We start from the raw sequence: 23,540 nt of genomic DNA on the forward strand, positions 1-23,540 counted from the left end.
CCTCTTCGAAAAATCCTCTCCATCCTCTTTGCAGAGACCGCCTTAGGTGCTCCATTCGAAAAGCCTCTCAATATGACTTCTTTCCCATTGGAATGAAATTTAAACTCCATAATTTGATGGTTCATGTAATAGCCTCCAATAGAGTGCAACCATTGAACACCCAATACAAGATCTTTCTCCCCAATACCAACCACATAGAAATCATCACATAACTCATAATCTCCTAAGGTCATCTTGAGTTGTTTCACCACCCGTGTGCAAGGCATAGTGAATCCATCAGCTACAGTAACATTGAATCCCTCAAAATCTTCTGTTTTAAGCCCTCTTTTCATGACAAATCCCTCATCAATAAAATTGTGAGTTGCTCCACTATCAAGAAGAACTGTCAACCTTTTCCCTGCTAGTACCCCTCGAATTCGAAAGGGATGGTATCTTGGGACTCCTGATAATGCTGCTAAAGTGCCATCCTTGCTGATTTCTTTTTCTTTCTCTTCTTCTACCTCCTCCTTAGTGTCATGAAATTCCTCATGCTCATCTGAATCAGATTCTGAAGCAACTTCAATATAGTGCACTTGACCTTTCCCCAAACATCTATGTCCTGGAACCCATGGTTCTCTACAAGTAAAACAAAGCTTTTTCCTTCGTAATTCACTCCTAGTCTCTTCATCTACCTTCTTGTTTGCCACATTTATCACATCTTTTGGTGGTAGTGTTGGGAAAGTCTTTTTCTGAAAATTTCCCTTATGTTGCCAAAGATTTAGGAGTTTTTGATTAGTGACTGGTTTCATAGGCACGCAAGTTTCAAGTTGCAAGCTTTTTTTGATAGCTTCCTGTAAGGTTGAGGGTGAGAAAGCCTTAACCAAACCCTTAACAGAATCTTCTAAACCATCAAGAAAAAGATAAACAATCCTCTTTTCACTCATATCAGGTACCATAACAGCCACTTTTTGAAACTCTTCTATATACTCATAAACTGATTTGGTTTGCTTCAACTTTGACAATTCTTTAAAGTACTCTTCATCATCCTTGAGGTCAAATCTATCTATCACTCTTTGACTAAAATCATCAAATGTAGTTACCTGATCATGACCTTGTGTAGTCATTGCATGATACCACCAATCATAGGCTGCATCTTCCAAGTGTAGACTTGCAAATTGAACAGCATCACTCTCCTTCATGGGGTTAAGTGTGAAGAAAGTTTGTAATTTTTGTAGCCATGCTCTAGCTGAAATTTTATTTGTTCCATCAAAAGTAGGTGCTGTAAACTTGCTTATTTTATTTTTGAGCTCTCTTCCACTTATGTCATGCTCCCTCTTGTTCTCTTTCTTGGGCATCAAAGTGTTCATCATATCCACATATTCTCTAAACGGAACCGAACTGCGAAAGCATCATCTAAGCCATTGTAAGTAGCTCTTAATGCAATCAAGTTACCTGTAACCTCTTCCACGGGATTAAGGGTTGGATTCCGTACTGGTGGCTCATCTGCAAGCAAGAAAATAGTTTTGGTTGATTTAGATGGTGTGGATTTCAGATTTCTTGGCTCCTCTGAAGTGCTCCCTTTCTCATTAATAGATGCAACTCCTTGCAGTTTTTCTGTCAATATTCGCAAAGCCTCTCTAGTTTCTGCCAAACTATCCACTATTTGCTTCTGAGTATTTTGGATGTCTTGGAAGAATTTATTTGCCATCTCATCTGGATCAGCCATACTTTTCCCTTCCTTGGATTTTGTACTTTTACTTTCAACTGGAGGTTTGATCAAAATTTCTTTATTCTTTTCTCGCTGCAAATATCTTTTTTCTCTTTCACTTAGTTGCATGCAAACTTCTACAAACCCTCAGGCTGGCAAGATCATAGCTCTGATACCACTGAAATGTCCCTTTTTCTGATTTTTTATGATATTTCAAGCCTCTAATCAGATCTTTAAAATCAAACAACCAATATTACAAAGATCCACCAATTTCTCAATAAACCCCAAATCGGGTATGCCGGAAACAGTGCCAAAAACTTCACAGCTTCACATATTATTAATAAATTTGAAAGTGGACATTTTTATAGAAATTTCAGCAACATAACAGCCTACAAAATGACATTTCCAGATCTGTATAAAATTTACACAACAGCTCCCAAACGGAAGACGAAAACAATGCTCATCAAGCTCCCGAAAACAACACAAAATAGCCGGAAACACCACAAAAACACTAATAATCTATCACAGAAGTATAATCATAGTTAAATACATATATTCAGCTCTATTTTAACATCTTAATGTCTGATATACAGCAGCAACCCAAACTGATATGAAATACTCAACCGGAAACACCAAACTCTTACAAAAAACACACCCGAAAACTCACAAATCTGCACTGTTCAGCACAAAGGCAAACTCTGCATGAGCATGCACATGGAATGGCTTCAAACTCCCATCCTTAGCCTTCCTAAAAACCTGCAAACTCCCGTTCTTGGGTCTCCTTCTCCACAGGTTTGGCAGCCTCTGAAGAACAACAAAGAAATGAGCAAAAATCAAGTTCTAGAATGAGCCCAAAATCTCTCCAAACCCCTTAAAAGAGGGCATAACCCTAACTCACGTCCAAGAAGGGTTAATAAAATATAATTTAATAATAATTTTAATTTATTAGTCCATTGGTTTCCAAAGATTAGCCCCTTTTGCCGAAACTTCACCTTTCTGGAGCTTGCCTGCCTTAGCAAAGTTTATTATTTTTAATTATTTGAAAAGGGGACATGACACTTTCATCTCCTTTGTGTAATACAACTAAAGCAACATCGATTTACCATAACAGTCATGTTTGTATATGGACGTTAGCTTTGGCGTCTCCCTCCGTTTTTACTAGTGTGATTTCTTTTCTGTTGTTGGGTTAGCATTGGTTATGTTTTCTTCTTTACTATTATTCTTCTAAACATAGAGTTATGGACCCCCGCTCACGCCAATTGCCCACCAGCGGCTTGTGAACCGTATTGCCAAGCTTGACAACGAGAATTTACTCCTGAAAGAATGGTCCAAGCTTTGTCCACCTCTATTATAGAGCTAAAATCAAAGTTTGTTGGTTTTTCTTCCGCATTAGACAATGTCTTTGTTCACCTTGCATCGTTGGTTGAGTCTAAAAAAGAATAGGTTCGGCAAATTAAAGACCAATAGGCCAAGTTAGCAAGCAGTCCTCCCTTGCATCTGAAACTGAGCAATAGTTAAAATCGTGGACCTTGCTTTGCAGCAATTCTACTAATGTGCCACTCTTAGAGGTCGACAAGCTTGTCCATGCCAAATTGGATGATGAGCATGTTAGACAGGCTCGATAGCTCACCCTGCGGGTTCAGGGCCTTCCTCCCTCCTCCACCAATCATCTCACTGTGGGCTACTCCTTTCTCAAAGATCAGCGTCGAGAGTCTTCAATAGATTGAAGGCTAATGTTAATTAAAAATTCTAAAAGAAGCGGTGGAACAACGATAATGATACAAGAGATAGTTTCAACACATTAATACATGTTGTAACAGTTATTATATGTGTTCAAAGTCAAACAATGAACTTAAGAAAGTAAATATGCTTGGAGTATGTGATTAAGGAGATTACAGATATTACACTTGACAGAAAATGGATTGGGAAAGATGGTGTCCTTTTCCTCAGGTTTCTCGCACTTGTCGATAGTTTGTTGGTTCTTCAAGCAAGGAGGAAGCTCTTGCCTCTTCCCACTAAGATCTACCTTAACAAGGATCTCACTAAATCATGGAGTTAAAGCATTCACGGGGCTTAGTTGTTAAGGTTAGCTATGATTCGTTATCAACAATCTCAAGATTATCATTCATGATTCAAAGACAAAAGATTTTCTTCCTTATAATTGACATCTACCCACAGTCAAACAATAGGCCTAACTTCCACTACAAAAATCTCAGCCTGGCTGAATAAACAAATTGTTGACAACTAATGTGAATCTCATACACAAGAAACGAGCATTTACAAATCGCAAAAATACTTTGCAACAATAATATGAATAATACTCATATATATATTTAGAGAAGAATGAATGACGACACTCCTATCACAACTAAATCTTTGATATCATAGAACTGGTGTCATCTTAATGTTGAATACGTAGAACAACCAAATCAATATCATATCACTACCAAAAATAATATTTGAATTGTAAAGAAAACAAGGGGTCTCGAACAGTGAAGGCAAGATCGCATGAAATCTCAAAACGGCAACAACTGCCCACATTTCTTGTTGTGGCACATATATACATACATACATACCTATATATATATATATATATATATATATGCCTTTCTTGAAACTGAAAGGCCTCCAACAAGGAGTAAAAAGAGATTATCATTAAACTCAACCACTACCATCAATACATGAACCATTTAAATCAATATGTATATGTATATGTATATGCCTTCCTCAAAATTGGAAGGCCCCCAACAAGGAATACAAAGAGACTATTGTTACACTCAACCATTACCATCAATACGTGAACCGTTTAAATTATGAGCCACCTCATAACCACGATACACCTCACAATACCAAATATTACATCCACTGACATGTTACCTCTATTCTGAAGAAGCAATATAATGAAAGAACAACACACAAACATATACATTGACATCTACAAGAAAGCATAAGAGCAATGTCTATCTTCAAAATATATACATTTGAGATTACATATCACAACAAGCATAGTCATGATAGTCTCTGTTAAAGATGATAAAGATGGACATAAAGATTACATATCGCAAAAAACATAGTCATGATGGAGTCTCCACTAAAGATGATAAACACAGGCATGAGTGATTCTCTTGCAGCTACCAAAACATTAACAATTATAGCTCATGGTTTGATTCCTGCACATAAATTACTATGAATTGGGATGTTTTTCTTATCGATTCATCACTCGAAGTTGAGAAAATTAGCTCTCTTATTGCAGTGTTTTAGAAGTACAACTTGTAGCTCCAACTTGCAGATATTTTTGTAATGAGAAAGCCTATGTGCCTGTGGTTTGTAAGTCTTTCCGAATATTGTAATACATGTTACTAAAGTAAAACAAATTAGTTATTTCTTTATAGTAATTTCTATCTATTATATGTTATTATTATGTATGAAAGTGTTGAGGGGGTACCCCTTCATCAAGTGACATCAAAGCATGTGTTTGTGTGTATGAGAAGAGTACCCTTTATCAGCAGTCCAAAAGCCAATCTTCTTGAACCTACAGAAAGAATCTCAAACATGAGGTTGTCTAGCACCAATATCTAGGGGTGAAATGCATAAGCAGTGATCCTAAGCGTACAAACAGAGCAACAAACGTAAGGCAACCTGGTACTATGTTCTATGGGTGAGGCAGACAAGTGCCGAGATCTATGTGAGTAGAGTTCTTGGTGAAGGGGCACCTAGGATCATCAATAAAGTCCTGTCTAACAGGTGGTCTAGACTTGTGTCAAATAACCCTAAAAGGCCCCGTGGGTCATCTCTTGTAATCGTGTAATAGGAAAGATAGAAAGAGTCAAGGTTTGGAACTCAATGGCCATTAGCGACATTTAGAGCCATATTGTTCAAATTGATTCAAAAGTTGCTCCAAGGATAAAATTGCAATGTAATGGTCTTAGGGGACCTAAAATGATGTAAGATGGCCTAATGTTACCATTTGGAAGGTTTTGAGTAGGTTTGTTAGTTGTCCGAAGTTTTTGTGCAAAAAGTTAATAAATTGTCAAAAATGTTGTCACGAAACTTTTGCACAAAAGATGCAAAAGTTGAGACTTTTCAAGTAAGTTGTTTCCAACAACTAACCAGCTCACATTTTAGTTGAAGCCAGTTGGGGTAGTTCTAAAACCATCATTTATGTCCTCTTAATGCATCAGGCATGTGCTTGGAGGATTTTGGAGTGAAGGAAGCAATAAACTGTTTTGATTTTCCCATCAATCTGACTGTAGTACGACCTTTGTGTATTTGGATTGGGATGATACTCTAAGTGGCATGGTTAGAAAATAGAATGTGTTAGCCCTCATTTGTATTTGGTTTGGATTCTTTTGTTCAGTTTGAAGGAAGTTACAAATTTATTTTGTTCACTGGACCATTCAAACAACATAACCAAGGGTTCAATCAAGAGATGTCTCTAGCTTGAATTCTTACCCTCAAAAATTTATGGCCTAAGGTGGAAGTTAAGCTATGAGAGTGTATTATAGAATGCTAGTGGTTTCAGACAGAAATATTAAGGCATTTGAAAGAAAGAATTATGCCCTGGCCCTGCATCTCAATGTGCACGAGTTACAGCAGCATGCAAAATTCATTGCAGTTAAAAGAGTACTCATAGAGATCGATCTATAATGGTGGATTTGGAGTTTATATGTGTGCCCCAAGGTGTCTGGAGTGTTGATCAGGTTCTGGTGATTAAAACCCTAGTACTTGCTTCGCAAATTTGGCCCAACTAGGTGTAATCCTCAAACTAGCTCAATGAGCATTTGGAGTTTGTTGTAAAAGTCAGGAATTGGTCTTTTGGGGATTCAAGGAACTCCCAGAAGGATATCAGAAAAGGCCATTTCTTTGTGTGGTCCTATGGGAAAGTTTAAAGTAAAGTTCCAGAAACAGAGTGGACAGACCTAATAAGAATTAGCCTTCCCATCTAGGTTTATCAGAACCAGTTTGAGTTTTAGAAAGTATAAGGGGTAAAAATCATCCAAATTGGTTGAGTTAGTTCTAGAAAAATGTCAGGGGTTCATTCTGCCCATGGCAACTGGTAAAAGCCCATGGTAAGGGTTTTGTAAGGTTATTAAGGGTTGAACCTTAAGAGGAATGCATAGTTTCAAAGGAACACAATAGGTGGGAAGAGTTAGGGATCCAAGAGGGGTTTGAAACATTCATACCAATGAAATGGAGTCTATATTGAAGTCTTCCCTAAGCCTTGGATTAACTACATTGTCAGGAGGACAATTGATTGTCTTTTTTGGCTCATCTATAACCCCCAAGTAGTGTAGTTTGGCGAATCTTTAGTTGCTCCCCATCAATTTGTGTGTTCCTTTTGTTCTCCACACCACTAATTATGACTGATGTGAAATAAAAGACTGTTAAAGAAGTTTCAATCACCTTCGAGAATTCTTCTAAACCACTATAATGCAAGCAATGAACTAGAGAAGTTTGTTGCATTTTGAACATAGCAAGGTCGCAAAGCACAACAAACTTAACATCACAATCTAGTGTTAAATCCATGGCTATTAAGAACTCTCCTCTTACACCAACCTTATGTTGACTAGGTTGTCATTGATCATTGATGTCAAAGGTTGATGATCAAGGTCATATAAGTCTATAAGGATTACTCAAAATAGTAGAGATTTGGCTTTAGTTGTGTAGTTGTCAAGATCACCTGCTTGCATATCTATTGCCCATGCCAAGTCAGATCTTATGCTTGTCAGCATTGGAATATTTAATGGCTCTATATCTTTGTTTAGGGGTAGCATTAGTCTTCGTGAATGTTGGCTAGCTTTTATATGGTCCCATCCCGTATATAATAACATTATGGAAAGCTTCACATCCCCATGTAACCTCTTTAATGTGAGAGGTGACTCATTCAAAGTGTTGGCTTCAGCTTCTCATGTATGATAATCACTTAGGATGACTGGGCAGTGAAATAAAATTTCATTCTATGCCATTTCAAATGTGGATGCTATATTGACGTGTGCAGTGATTATTCTTTCAATAGCCGAGCTGAGGAACATTTATTGAAAAAATCATGGTTAGCTGACATGATTCCTTGTTCGAATCATAAAAGGGGAGAAAAGATTTATAATGCCAGTCATTATTCATCATTGGGTGGGCCTTGAAAACGTTTTTATGATTGCAGCAGAAGATTATTGTAACTGCAAATATTATTTGAGTGGAGCAGTTTTTGAGTGGAGTGATCCTTCAATTCTGTACCTTCCTTTCAAATGTTGTGATTTTTTATTGCTGTGAATATTACCATTACATTTTTTTTGCTGGATGATAAAGGTAGTCAAGTTGTAACAAATTAAAAATGACTTGAAATCAAGCTTCTTATGATGGGTTGAAATAGAGGCTAGTGTTCTGAGCTAGACATGTGACTGATAAATTGATAATGGTTTGTCAGGGGTTATGAACTGTTTGATATCCTCATCCTGAATATATTTTTTGAAAGATCTATCATGCAAACTGGTAAACTAGACAATTGAAAAAAAATAGCTATGATTTGATCTACTGCAAATGATGTATATCAATTGGTATACTGCTGAGAATTATAGATAAGATAAGATAAACTAATTTGTCCAACAAGAGACCACAAACGGACCTAGAGGTGCTGTGTAACTTATGGATTGTGATTGAGGTGCTGTGTGCAGGCTGAAAACTGTTCTCCTTTCTTTTTTTTTGTGCTGGTGCTTAAACTGAAGTCGGTGCCTCAGCAAGTGGAATTTGGTGCTTCAAGAAGGGTTTGTGCTCTCTGAAAGTCGGTGCTCTTTGTGGGTTTGTGCTTACTTATGTAATCCGGCATGGTGCTCATAAGCTGAATGAAATCTATCGTATGTCGTGGTTTTTGAACCAAAGGGGTTTTCCACGAGAAATGTGGTATTAGCATCTTGATGGTTGCTCACTTTATGTTTTATGTAGTTTCATGCAAAGCTTCAACAACCCTCTCAGTACTTCTTGTGTGCTCTTCACCTCACACACCAAAGCTTCAACATGCCCACATTTTCTTCCACCATCTTCCCATTGAGTACAATAAATATCCACAGAAGCACATCTTCCAAAAATCAACTCTTTGTTATACATTTCTCATATATACCAGCTACCATTAGACTAGTATGGGAACAGAAAGTAGTAAAAACCTTAAAAATAGGTATTTTCATGGATACCATATGCATAATGAAAGGAAGATTAGGCAAACTAATATTATATACATGATGTGTTTGTTCTGACTGCATGCAGAGCAAAACTGTAGTCCACAAAAAAAGGGTTTTTAATTATTTATACTACACGATAGATGTTAATCTTAGGTCGCATTATCCCTTTACTGCAAGACTCAATACCAATAATAGCAAAGAAGGCCTGAAAAAAAGAATCCGATGACCTGTACACGTAAAAGATGGCTCTTTAAATTATTAAATTAACATATTTTGCAAAATAGACAACTCTACTACATGATATGCTTTGCAACTATCTCCCTATAACTGCATACCAACAGAAGCCAAAAAGACCTGAATAGACAACCAGATGGACTGCAAATGTGGATACATGGTACTTGGGAAGCAATTGATTTCCCTCATCACAGCACTGACCAGTCAGATGAACACTGCCTTTATAATCATAATATCTTTCCAAATCAATAGACTAAATCTTTGAAACTCATGTGGTATGCATTGATTTGGCTAATCTAAAGGTTTCAAAGTACTTCAAGGCCTTGCTGTCTGAGATGTTCTCTTATGAAAATAATGGATGTGAAAGGAGTATACATTTTCACAGGACGATAACTACAATAAAAAACAACAATATTATTATTCAGCATCCAGGTTGTATAGTACTTTAATTTCAATCTAATAGAAATGATCTTTAATGAGGACATTTTTTGCTAAAAGTACTACCTCATCTGATGCCAGAGAGCTACTAAATTCAGCAATTTTCCGAAGAATACCATCAAATTGTGCCGTATCAAAAGACAGCATTCCTCTCTGCAAGAGAATAAAATTAGTCAAAGTTCACTGTAAAAAACAGGAATATAAATGCATAACCCAATACTTTTTTACCAAAAAGAGAAAAAAAAAGAAACACATATAAACCAAGTGTGTGTTGTAACAGTTTATCATTTATCTAGATGCATGTCAGTGCATATGAAAAAAACATCAAGTAGAAATGATTATTTCATTAAAATCTTACCCAAAAACTTTGACTATGAAAACCAAGTAATTATAGACACAATATGCAACATTTCCATTCATTTATTACTGATGAGTTTCAATAGAAGCCAAGAAGCCCATAACCAGCACGGTCAACAAAAAAGGGCAAAAACAATCTGCACACTACAAATTTGAAATACTGGGAGGCAAATGCATTGTTGGCCGAGTGGGTAATAGCCCAACAAAATTTGAAATTTAATAGGCAACATCTCAAAAGCTGAATGAGATAATGATATCTGTAGTGGAACTTCCTGAAAAAACAGCAACTCCAATAAATGACACGTGTGTAATTCCCATTCATCTCTCTGAAATTTTAGATAAGGGAAGAGCAAGATGCTACCAATAAAAAAAACATTTGCATTCAAGCCAAGAACACCCACAATCAGATTTTAAAATGTTTGGCAAGGCTAACAAATAAATTTACATGAGCACATTCTCAAGCAACAAGGCTATAGTAAGAGATGTAGACATTCTATAGCAACAACCAAGATTAGTTATATTTATGTGGAAACATCAATTAAGCAAGATTCTTTCAATAAAAAGGGACGAATGTAATATCAAATGACAGTTAGGAATGAAAACTGACACAGCACCAATTTTAAATAGCATTATCAATGGAAGAATTGTTTCATTACAGAAAGAGCAACTAATAGATTCAATTTTATTGGAAATTAGCAACCAACAACAGATTCACTCAAATAAACACCAAGTAAGAAACACAACCATTACCTTTGGAATATGCTTGAAAGTATACTTCTGAGTCTGACCTACTAATGTTTAGAAATATCAACCATATTAGAAATAATAAGAATGCATCGTTCAACAACCTCAACTGAAAAAACTAAAATAACCATAAACATTATCTAGTGAAAGACCTTTTTGAAAAGAACTAGTATGGACTTCACAAATGACAATTTCAGACTGGCATATCCATAGTATACCTGAATTGTTTACCATTATATATTCAACAATAAATTACATATGAAAGAATTATGGTAAAGAATGGCTAATACCTGACACTAATGATGATGGTTGTCCAGGCACGTAAGCATTAGCTGCAAATTATAGACATCTAGTCAAACTCTGGAGGGCCAAATGTTAGAACTGCACTAAAGCATCTCGATCAGGAAACCAATTTTTAGTTTATGATCATCCTCCATTTCCTGATTACGCATGCAAGTGTTCTAGGACATAACGTAAAAAGAATAGAGGTCTAGTTTTCCCATACCACCAGTATAAGGATCAACAAACGAATTGTCAAGACGAACATTTGCCTGTCCTGTGTTTTTCATAATAAAGTCTACAACTTGTTCCCTATATGTCATTGGGAGCCCTTCCCTAAGAAGCCATTGTTCTGCAACATAATAAGGGTTGTCTGCACCAGAATTTAAATGATATAATCCCGTCAGAACAATATTTCAATAAACTATTTATGTACCTAAGCACTTCCACAAAAGTGGAACATAGCATTGCATATTACCAAATACTCTAAAAACAGCAACAAATGTATTATTAATGTCCAAGAATTGCTATAACAGTTCAATGAGACTTTAAAACACATTAGGTCACAGTACAGCTATACTAGAATAATCAACAAAATAGTATGTCTTGACTAATAAAATGAAACAAATTATTTGCTAGAGTTATCAATTAATGGATTGTGGAAAAATAATAAATCTGAAAACAAACAAAAAACTGTTAGTTGTACCACCTTAGTTTCTGAAACAATCAAATACCAAATACCACACATCTAGCAAAAAGTTATAGTTTTAGAATCGATAATTATTAATTCAAAACACTAACTTTTAGAAGGGTAAACAATATAGATCATCAGAGAATTTTTCAATTGCAAAATAGAAAATGTGTTACGATAGAAAACCCACAAGTTTAATCTGTAATATCCCCTCTCATAATAAGATTTGATATAAATCACAATGATAAAATATTTTTAATTGAAATGATTGCATAATTGAATAAAATAGAATTACTGTGCAATTACTAATTAATTATAACATATATGAAAATATTAGACATTAATAACTAACATTAAATAAATAAATAAACCGTAAGATAAACAACTATTATTCACATAATAATAACTAAACACTACGCAATAGTAATTGATGAATCTATAATTATTAAAACTTAAAGAAAAACCATTTTGTAAAAGGTGATACAAAACGACATGACTATTATAGTAGAGAAGACCCACCCTATTTAAGGGGGGGCGTGAATGTAAAACTGGAGAAAAACACATAAAAAGGGAGAAATAAAGAAATACTTATAACAGAATGCCACCAATGGATATGGACGGGTAGAAAGAGATAAAAGGGGAGCAGCTTCAAATATTAAAAACACCCCCCTCGTTCCATAAAAGTGCCACATGAGAAAAGTACGAAAGGTAATGTAAGATAACCCACCAAAAATAATATCATATTCAAAAATAATGTGCAATCCGATGTGCCCCAAATGAAAGATATCAGGCCCGAAATTATAGCGATCCATTATATAAGGTATGTGATATTTCAAAGAAATGTCTTTTATTAATAACGTATGTAATATTAATAACATATTTTATTGATAAGGAAAAGATATTTTTATTAGTCAAGAGCTTTATGAAATAATTTTCCTTCCACAATTATTAACTAGGATATATATGGTTTTTGCATTTGTATATGTATAAGTGTACTTAAAATATATTCACTCAAAATAATATTTAATAATTGACATTATGTTTGTGAAAGAATTAGTTGAAATAATCTCTTATGATTCTAAGTAATTCATCGAAACTTCATAGTGCTAGTAAAGGAAGTGTAATCCTCGTTTAAATGGCTATTGTGTCAGTGCGAGAGATAAGTAATCCTCTATGAATGGCTAGATGAGAAATGGATAATACTGTGTCAATCCATTGGACTGACACCATGGAAATTAATGAGACTCAAAGCATAGGGTATGCGAGATTTGAAGATCTCCACCTGACCACCATGGCCAGGAATCAATAGATAATCTCCATGCGCCAGAATATTCTGATGATGTCAACATATGCACATGTGATTGGCCTTGGATAGAGGATGTCCTGTCTAAGAAGAATCTTAAGAGGTGTGTTCTCGGGAAGACAACGAGGTGGCTATGAGCTATGAAGCCCGATCTGGAGACGTCCTTAAGATTGAGGTTTAAGATAGAGGATAGACTAGAGTAGTTAGATTTATTATTGTTTAAGTTCTAACATTTATTTTGTAGGTATTACTTGTCCCAAACTAACCTCAATAGTGGGAAAATTGCATAGTCTCAAAGACCATAGAAACAAATAGATATATCTCAACAAGAGACTTATAAGGCAATTATTTCTTATAATTTAGTGGAACACAACAAATCTGGCCACAATCCTTAAATGATTTTTTATTGTAAATAAAATGAAACAAATTATTTGCTTGAGTTCCAACAGAACTTCTAGCTGTCTCAGAAAACAAATTTAAACTGACAAAATATCTTAGTTGTACCGCTTTAGTTTCTAACACAAATATTACCAAGAACCACATCTATCTAAATTATAGTTTAGAAACCAAATATTCTTAGTTAAACACCAACCCTTTAAACCTGTTGAAAAAAAAATCCTCCAAAATAATTCATTTGCAACAAATTAATCTTAAGACAATATAGAAAAACATTTTTTACAGTAAAAAACATGCAAGTTTACTCTCAAACATCACAAAAACAAATTAATATATTTCTATAGAATTATAATAAGGCAAATATCTCTTGTAATTTACTCAAACTGTAATATCCCGCTAGGATTTTGTTTCAGAATTTTCCCAAATGTTGCACAGAAATTTAAATAAACAATATGCATGCATACTGAATTCACTCTATTGAACAGATATATGAAATCATATAAAATCAGGCTGAAATATGATCTGAACTTGATCAAGAAGATGAACCATTACAATCTGTTCAACAGATGTGAACTACCTCTCATAGCAAATCTGCCCAGCTGTTAACTATGTTGTGAATTGACCAAGAAGTGAATTAGGTTTCCATCCAATCCACCAAGAAATCCTGAAGGTTTCCATCCTTAGGTTTCAGAACTGAAAGCCAAATCCTCCCAGAATTCTCCAGGACAAAAACAATATTATAGCATAAACCATGCATCTTCAGAATGAGCCTCTCCATGTTCTTTATAACACATCCTAGAACTCTCCATTTCCCCTCTACATGTCTCTTTAAATTCTTTTTCTTTGTCTCTTTAAATTCTTTTTCTTTGTCTCTTTTTTATCCCCTTCTTTTAAAATAATATGACACTATTATTTTTCAATAAGCTCCATTAAAGTCATCTTTCATACTTAATTAATTTGTCAATTAGCTTCCAAATGTCCCAAAAAAGGGGCATTACAATACTCCCTCCATAGAAATTGTTTGTCCTCTAGCAATCATGAATCTACATACCAATACCAGGATCCCATATAAGTTTGCAAGCAGCTCTATGGCACATTCCGGGACAACACAAATCAAAACCTACCACACTGTAAAGCAATATGTTCAAATACAACTCATTCATCTATAAGATCCAAAGGCCAATTTGAAGGACTATCACTTCCATCACCTGAAGTCTTCAACTCATTCTTAGTTTTAGATTTTTATAACCAATCATAATTATCATTTGTAAAATGCAATCTGGAAATTCTATAGGCTGCATATCCTCTTCCTGAAAGAAAGTACATCTTGTTCCATGATGAAGCATAACCCTCTTTATACCAACCATTCAATTTCTTCTTATTTGTTATCATAAGCATAATCAACCCATCAAACTGTGGGATAGAAAAGAAATGATATGCACTCCTCACAATGCAGTCAAGCTAATAAGTACCACCTTCTTTTAGTAAACATTGATGCTCATATCTATTAAACTCAGACCCACCATGTTTTCACTGCTCTACTCTATCAAAACTACAGTCTACAGACATATAATCACATAAAAACAAGTTTGCAGCCATGCAACAACGAATGGTATTTAACATTATTAAAGCTGAAAATTTAATTTTTGACCTCTCCAAGAATGCATTTCCTGTCAACCGCAAGTAAGGACTTGTCAATGTACACTTCCCAAATTCGGAAAAGCCATAAGTAGCTATCAATGATCTCGGTGTATGTATCTGTTGTAACTTGTAATAGCACTTGTTTTAATTTCTTTGTGTTTCAAGTTACTCTTATAGTGAATATGTATATGATATGAAGATGTTACCTTTTTGTATCATCAAAGTATGGTATATACAAGAATATTTGCCATAAGATATTCAGCATGATTATATTTCCCTTGGTATGTGCACTGGCATCAAGTCGCATGATGCCTACTGAGGAAAATTTCTACACATGTTGTCTCCATATACTAAGTCTCATAGCATAAAGCATGCTATAACCTAGTAACTACTAACTCAATTTACATGAGATATGCACTATCATAATCTCCAAGGACAACATTATAACATCCATTGTGATAACAAGTTAGAATATTGTAAGATCGTCACCTTACAACAGCAACCACAACAACCACAAATAAACTTATTGAAAGATCATCACCTCTCAAGAAACTTTCACAAGATCATGTGATAACCCACATGACATCCACCATGAACCATATCAAAGGGTGGGTCCACCATGAATATTCCTAGATGGTGGAACAAGGGTATTTACCTCAAACTTTTCTCTGAGAGAGGACATTAAGATACATCTTAGGAAATCACTAATGTTGAGTTTCCCTCTCAATAAGGGCTTCATATAACTCTGAGCTTGCCTTCATTAAAGTACAAACTTCACTTTGGTTGAAGGCTTTGGAGAAAATATCGGTTGTCAGATCTTTAGTAATAATGTACTCTTAATGAATAGCATTCCAAGTATTCATCTACGATTTAGGCATTCACATAAAGGCCTTTTAGTTTACACATATGGAATTATATCTCATGAATCATACTTCTTTAACTACTATAGTATCTTGATCACTAGAGAGTCCATCTTAATATAGTCTACTCCCTCTAAATCAATATAACCAAGATCCTCAAAAAGTCAACTAAAGCATGTCCTCTATCTGCACTATCTGTCACAAATGCATACCTTAATTCATAGTAACATGAGTGAATGTACCAAATTGTGGACTTATCCTCAGGCTTGGCAACATTTAATATTAAGATTATGTAGTTCTCTTATGTACATGTAACAACATCCTAACCTCTTCATCCAAGGTTGCCTCTAATGAAATGTCAGGCTCCCTCTTGATATAGAAGGATACTCATAATCTCAATCATCAAAGATGTCTTCCTTCAAGAGCCTCTTATTATCTAACATGATTCATATGTGGCTGAAGGTGCTAGATCCAAGACCACTTTGGAGTTACTATCATAACTCAGTCCTACAGAAAATAGTTATATGACCATCTTCATATTTGAATAAAATCCTACCGCAATTTTCTCCCTCTTATTAGGAAAGCCCCTTTGTCTTGACTCTATTTCATAATCCTGGATGTTATCACCCACAAAAAATACCTCAGCAACATTCCTAATGCACCATCCTCCTCTTCCTAGAAGAGCATCCCTACATATCCTTGATACAAGTTGCTTCAATAGAGGTCCATATACATCAAATCAAAAAATACATTCTCACATTGTTTGAGAGACATCTCCCCTTTGAATCATATCACCACTAAAGATGGTTCAAATTAGAACTTAGATAGTGTGTCCTCTCTGAAATCCCCCCTCTAAGGATGGTTCAAATGGGAATGGAATATTGGTTATTATTCCCCCCCACAATGTAAAATTCCCTCTCTTATATTGTTGAACAATTTAGCATCACAACAAATACGGTAAACATCTTTTTGTTCTTTTTCTTCTCTAAAGATGTTCATTAATATCCTTCCTAATGGATCACTAATGAAAATGTCAGTTCCTACATTGTAACCAATTCTGGGTCGAATGCACTCTAGCAACCTCAAGTTCTTTGTCCAAGTGATCCAAGTACTCCTTGTTCGAAGTCAACTTGGTATTTCTACCCTTTGTAGAATGTGTCACCTTGCTTCAAAATCTTGAGGATAGATCTCATTGTTATACTTGTTTAAGGATGAAGGCCCTCTCATCATAAGAAAAGTCCATTTAATGCCCAATTATGAGTATCTTGTGCTAATAAGTTACTTGTTGACACTAAAGATTTTGTTCATGAAACTCAACCTCCAATTCTTGTTTGTTGATGGTTGCTTCCAGAAGCAACAAAAAAAGTTTATCTTCAACCCAACTAGAAAAAGAAATTGAATGGTCATCCTAAATTGTATCAATTCCACAATTCTGCAAAACTAAGCTAGACATAATTAACACATTCCCTTGTGGAATGTTCATGTTGTGTCCAAGAAATCTAAACTCTTTTATTGCCCAGAATTTAAATCTGCGATGCAATCAAACCTCTTGTCTTCTCCTAATACATGATGCTCCTACTAGTACATTAAATGAGCTATCATCTACTTTTGAGAGTCCTGATTAGCCCTACTATATTTAGACCTTGCACTCATTGTTTTCAATTTCTAATTAATGAATTCGTTGAACACCTTGTATTCATAAAAAACAATTATTTGTTATGATTGACCAATTGATGATTGTTGATGTTTTTGTTTTCAATTTCGTTTGATTACTATTCCCCTGAAAGAACTTCCACTTCTTCCAAAGAATCACCAATCTAGTAGGTTTGATTGCAAACGCACTCGCCTCTTTGATGGTGTAAGCATAGGCTACAAGCAGGACATAAATGGTGGGGTTGATCAATATGTTATTGATAAGAACTTGATTAAGGATTTAGGTGATGCAATTCTTAAACCCATTGTAGATTGAATCTTCCATATTTTGTCGAATGAATGAGAGAGAAATCAATGTGCAAGGCATCGAGTTGAGTTTGTATTGCAAAATGAATCACTCCCTACTTTGATGCCACGTTCTGCGATAAAAATCATCGAATGTGATGTCAAGGATAAGACACGCCAACTTCTAATATAACTTGACATTGGCAGCAGTTTGTCAATCAATGTGTGATATGCCCGCTTCGAGATTGATTGATCTATAATGTGACTGGCCTGTAGACAAAGATCTAACAGAAAAAGTCAATCTCTTGTGTATTATTATTGTTTGTATATGAACCTCACACGCAAGAAGATAGCACATTTCTTTATTGTGACTCTTCCTTCAATGATGACAATCCACCCAATGCTCTTTAGTACTAATACCAAGCAATATCTACGTATGTTTCTAGTTCTCGCATCGCAGAAGACTTAGCCTTTGTAACATTATTTCCACAACCATTAAATAGATTATACTAGTGTGAGAAGATAGTTTGCTTCTATTGGTACGTGGAAGTTGGGTGACATTGTTAACCTCTGAACAAGTTAAACAAATGTGCTTGAGCATCGTCCCAAAATTTTGTTATTGGTCATCCAACGATAAGTTGTGCATGAACCTTGATAATTTGCTCCAAATTCATGCTAACATGAATACTTCTTTCACAATAGAACAATGGTTGCATGGGCAACATCAAAAGCTAGGGGTTCTAACTTTCCATGTATTTGGAGATTCACCATATATTCAGTAACAAGTACCCTACCAAGCGCAAGCCCTTGTTTTACATGCCAAAACCTCTTGTAGCTTGTGCACTCGTATGTACTCCTATACATGCATCCTTGAACAAAAATATTCACCTGCAAGTTGAGCATTGAAATGCATCTACGACTTTTGCAATGAATCCCTTCATTTGAAGAACTAGTGGATCAGTGTTTACTTAACCTATGACTACAATTGGAAGCGTCATGATTTTATTTTGCTAATACAAGTGGTCCCACTACCATCATCACCATTAGAAGCAACATCCTCTATCAGCTCTTTTGTCAAGGATGGATAATATTTATTTCACTGCTCTAGATAGTGTGTACAAATCTTGGAAATCCTAACACGACCTTGATGAATAAATCACAACACTGGAATACACTCTGGGAAGCTTGATTTTGGGAACAAGACCATGCTTGAGGCTTCTAGAAAATAATGCAGATACGAATGTCAAAACATTTTCCATCTCTCTCTTCCATTTCTGACTTTCTTCAAAAGTTGGAGTTTGGGTTGAAGCTTATTTATGCTAGTCGTCAAATTTCTTGAGCAACACATAATTAATTTTGCAATTTGATCTGGTTTGCAGCCGATTCCAAAATTCAAACAAATTTCTCTACCTTGTTTGCAGGCTAGAAGGGAACCTACTCTGATACCATGTTAAAGATATTATGTACCTGTTATAACTTGTAATAGCACTTGTTTTAATTTATGTGTGTTTCAAGTTACTCTTACAATGAATATGTATATGATATGAAGAGGCATGTCTCTTGTAGAGACATGTCTCTTCTTAACTCATATTAGTTATCACAAATAATATATTTTCTCAATGTATTATCATGATGATAATAATTTATATATAGAATATGTATATGTATAATATCTCTCATATATAGATATGAGATATATTATATATATAGATATATATTATAACATACATATATTATACATACATACATACATACATACATACATACATACATACATACATATATATATATATATATATATATATATATATATATATATATATATATATATATATAATGCTCCATGATAATATTAGAGAAAGATATCAAATTTAAGGCCACTAGACTACTCAAACATTTCATTTCATCGATTGGAATCATCTGATCAAAGCTACAATCGTTAACAATAGCACTCACCATCATGTCATCAACTCTTCACTGAAAAACCAACAAAGGAAATGAATTCATACTTAGAACTCCATATGTAGCAATGAATTTTTGAAACAAGTGGTACTTCCTACCAAAATTACTTGCATAGAACATATTGAACTTCTTATATTCATCAAAACCAATCAGGATATTACCGTTTGAACTTCCATGGTTCCCCTTATCTTTGTCTTGCTTGAGATCGTCCTCGTGAACTACTTCTAACCATGGAAGATTGTTGATCATTTTTGTCCCATGGCAAAAACTACTAAGAAATCTGTCCCTAAAATCTGTTATAGCAACAATTTCATTGTTGTTTATTGGAACACCATAAAAAATAAAAAATCTTGAGGTTGTCTCCATGCTGGTTCCCTTGATCTTCATTCATTAACATAATGTGTCTCTTTAGAATAGTGATTAGTGAAAAATTACTCTTACTTTCATTCTCACAAAGGATATTTATACCTTCAACAATTTGTATGATGTCCTTGGGAGTGTTTGCAATATAAATCTGATTCTCATCCTTTTATAATGAATAATAAGTTATGCTCAATTGTACACATTTCATCTACCTCCTCCTCCTTTTTCATGATAGATCCAAGCATATTGAAATTCCTTACCATTATGTAAGAGATATGGTAGACAGGAATTCTGTGAAATTGGAATACATTTGTACCATAGATCAGACAGCAGATATACTCACCAAACCTCTATCTAGAGTAAAGATAGAACATTTCAGAAAGAGACTTGGTATGGTTGAGTTGTAATTCATTTTTGTACTATTTGATTATTAATAAAATGATAAATTTTATTTTGTCTGGCTATTGACTGTTATGGGCTCCACCATATGTAATCATTATTTAAGAGGTGACGATCTCTGAAATAATGAATACTTGTGCAATAGGCATTATGAGAGGTGACGATCTCTTAGATAATGTCCTAGCAGTAGATTTTACTGTAAGATCCAGGTGAATTTTAGATCGTCTTGTGACATTGATTTGTTCATGGGTCACAAATTGGATAAAGAAAGAATTCTAGAAATTCTTCAAGTTTATCCTGTATTCTGTAAGATCTTAAATTTAGGATCTAGTTGTGATTTAGAAGTACCAACTTCTACGAGTCACAACATGTATTTTATCACTAGTAGCAGTGATTTGTCATATCACAGGTTTAGTAATATGAATTTGTATTATATGTTTTATAATACTGTGTATTGAGAAGAGATAGACAGATATAGAGTATTAATTCTTGCTTAACATCTATATTGATGTTGCTAGATATAATATCTCTCTGTAGGATTATTAGGTTAAGAGGGAGTGTTAAGAAATTAACCTAGTAATCCACAGGTCTTTGGGTACAAATCCTACCTTACTCTCATCATTATATATTCCATTGGAAATGGCATTTTATAATTGTTTATACTAGTTCTAAGAGTGTCAGCGATCTAGGTATAATAGTCTTTAGTTTTGTGCCTTAACTAACTTTAGTTAAGATCAGACTAACAACTGTTAGTTAGACGCTAACTTAGGGTAAAATAATTATTTGTTAAATGCTGAGTGTTATGTCCCTTAATGGACATGCCCTCTGAAATGGATATATTAGTGGGCTATGAAGACAGTATGGGGACACACAGAAAACATACAGTTTGATCTCCACGTCTGCATAGGCTCACAAGTTTATTTGCAACTTTCAGTACTCCAGTTCGTACTTGTACCAAGATCCAAAGTAATTTCATCAACATATTAAACCTGAATATCGGTGTTATTGCTGAAGGTTATCCTTGTGCCTATCTAGTCTTTACATTTGAAGTCTGATCTATTCTCAGAATCTGCAAAACATTACAGGGTTCATCAAGACGTCAGGATGCTGGGAGGATTTTTTGGGACATGAGGCAAAGGGCCTCAATTTCAGGATAACGGGAGGATGACCGGGGGACAACGATAGGGGGTATTGTATAGTATCTATATAGAACTTGAAATGCTAGTTATGAAATGATGTTTCAGTACAACATACAAAATTGAAATACTAGAACATTGAAAAATCTCAACGTGAACCAAAACAATTGAACATTCAACAGTAACATAGTACATACCCAATCGTAACATTCAAAAATCAAAATTCAAAGAGAAACTCAAGTATTCATCCGACAACGTGATGCAGAATGACGGAGGTGGGGGTACTCAAGTGCTCCAAGTACCTCGTGCAGGGATGTCCAGGGAACAGGTACTCCAAGTACCCTATGCGGGGATGTCTAGGGAACAGGTACTTCAAGGTTTTGTGCGGGTGCTAGTCCCTGGGTTTCACTAGTACAAAGAGGAAAACTACCAAAGAAGTGGTTGAGACACTTGAATGGAGATGAAAAAATACTACAACATGAATCTTGCAAAACTAGCAATAGACCCACAGAAGTTTCACCACAAACCAAGGATTATCACCCTAGTCTTCTGAACTCTAAAATTCAATTTGTAAGATCACTCAAGACTCTATAGAGCCAAATGATCTTCATTATTTTGGATAAAACCTGCCTTGCAAGACTTGCTACGCACATGAACCTGCAAGCATCCATCATTCTAAGTGTTCTTGTATTGACGACTGGAATCATTATTCACACTATTGTAAAAGGCTGAAAACTTATATAAGCCCTATCAATATCCCTTGCTACACTCTCTTTTGGTAGACTACATAACTGAAATTGTTTGTTTTCCTCTCAAGCACTCCTTTTTGGTGCTTATATGTTTTTACTGCTCTTATGCCACCTAAAACACTTATTTCACCTCCGAGACTGCCAAGACCAGCCTCCATTCATCTATGATACTGAAACATGTGATCATAATCTTGGGGCACCCTTTTGTAAGGCTTTTCACTTGAATGAGTAATCAAACACATTGGCGCTAATAATAGTCATCTATATTCCTAACTCTCAGGCATGCCATAACATCACTTGAATCACTTAAAACTTTCTATTTCTTCCTAGACATGTTTTTTTCTCTGCCTTTGCGGTTAAGCTTCCTTCCATATTCTCCAAGCATGTCTTTTGGTCATTGCTAATAGCTGTCACTTGAATGCAGTCAAACTAGTCCTGATAAGGACACTCATTTCTGCCACTTAAAATCTATTTAATATGCCTGAGGCACCTAAATCATCCACATGCTACTCAAGTATCAAAGACCTGTTGGGCATTCATTTCAGGTATATTCAGCACTTACAACTTTTCTATCAGGGCCAAACACTTAGTTTCTTCAATTATGGCACTCATCTATAATTAGTCTCCTATACACCTCATTGATGTCACTTGATATGATCACCACCTAATGTAAACGCCTATTCCTCCTATATTTGGCACTTGTAATCCTTTAATTCTTTGGCATGCCTTTTTCTCACTTTCACCACTCAAAACTCCTTTCATCAATTTAGACACCTATTTCACTGCATGTGCCATTAAAAGACTAGCATTACTCCTGAAGTACACCATGTTGGTGGGCTTCTCACTTGAACTATTCACAAACAAGATCTATGTGCTGTCATCAGCTGTGCACGTCACTCAAGAGATGACTGCTAGCCCTCCAGGCACCTCATTCATGTGTCTCCATCATAGATTGCATAGTGGCCAAGTGTTCAGTGAGTTGGCAAGTGCTTGTGGGCAAAAACGAAAAGGATTATCTTGGAATTCATTAAACTTTTGTGTGCTTGCCTTGTTTTTGCTGAGAATATTGACCACTGTAGGATGATGTAACAAAGGAACTAAATAAGAAAAATACACAGTTTCAAGCGCCTGGGGTTTCTAAGTTCATTATTTACAAAGTTTCTTCTACATTTCTGAATCACAGTGTTTTTTACT

General features: G+C 35.1%; 1 protein-coding gene across 6 annotated transcripts in view; it reads right to left on the bottom strand.

Annotated features, from left to right (window-relative positions):
• LOC149563833 (transducin family protein / WD-40 repeat family protein) overlaps positions 1-23,540 on the bottom strand; it is a 233,478-nt gene that overhangs the window by 120,733 nt on the left and 89,205 nt on the right. For 4 of the 6 annotated variants that reach the window (XR_016364116.1, XR_016364115.1, XM_089826958.1 and 1 more), the window contains exons 12-15: positions 11,135-11,281; positions 10,920-10,961; positions 10,636-10,676; positions 9,595-9,681 (exon numbers count right to left, since the gene is read on the bottom strand). Coding sequence is in view for 4 of the 6 variants with exons in the window: in XM_089826958.1 (XP_089683084.1) it covers positions 9,595-9,681; positions 10,636-10,676; positions 10,920-10,961; positions 11,135-11,281 (317 nt within the window). In the remaining 2 variants the exon portion in view is untranslated. The remainder of the gene's footprint in view (positions 1-9,594; positions 9,682-10,635; positions 10,677-10,919; positions 10,962-11,134; positions 11,282-23,540) is intronic. The other 2 variants (XM_089826960.1, XM_089826959.1) reach the window with 1 other exon arrangement.

The sequence above is a fragment of the Cupressus sempervirens genome, chromosome 4, assembly GCF_028749045.1.
Source record: "Cupressus sempervirens isolate cs-2001-9-10 chromosome 4, ASM2874904v1, whole genome shotgun sequence".
NCBI lineage: Eukaryota > Viridiplantae > Streptophyta > Pinopsida > Cupressales > Cupressaceae > Cupressus > Cupressus sempervirens.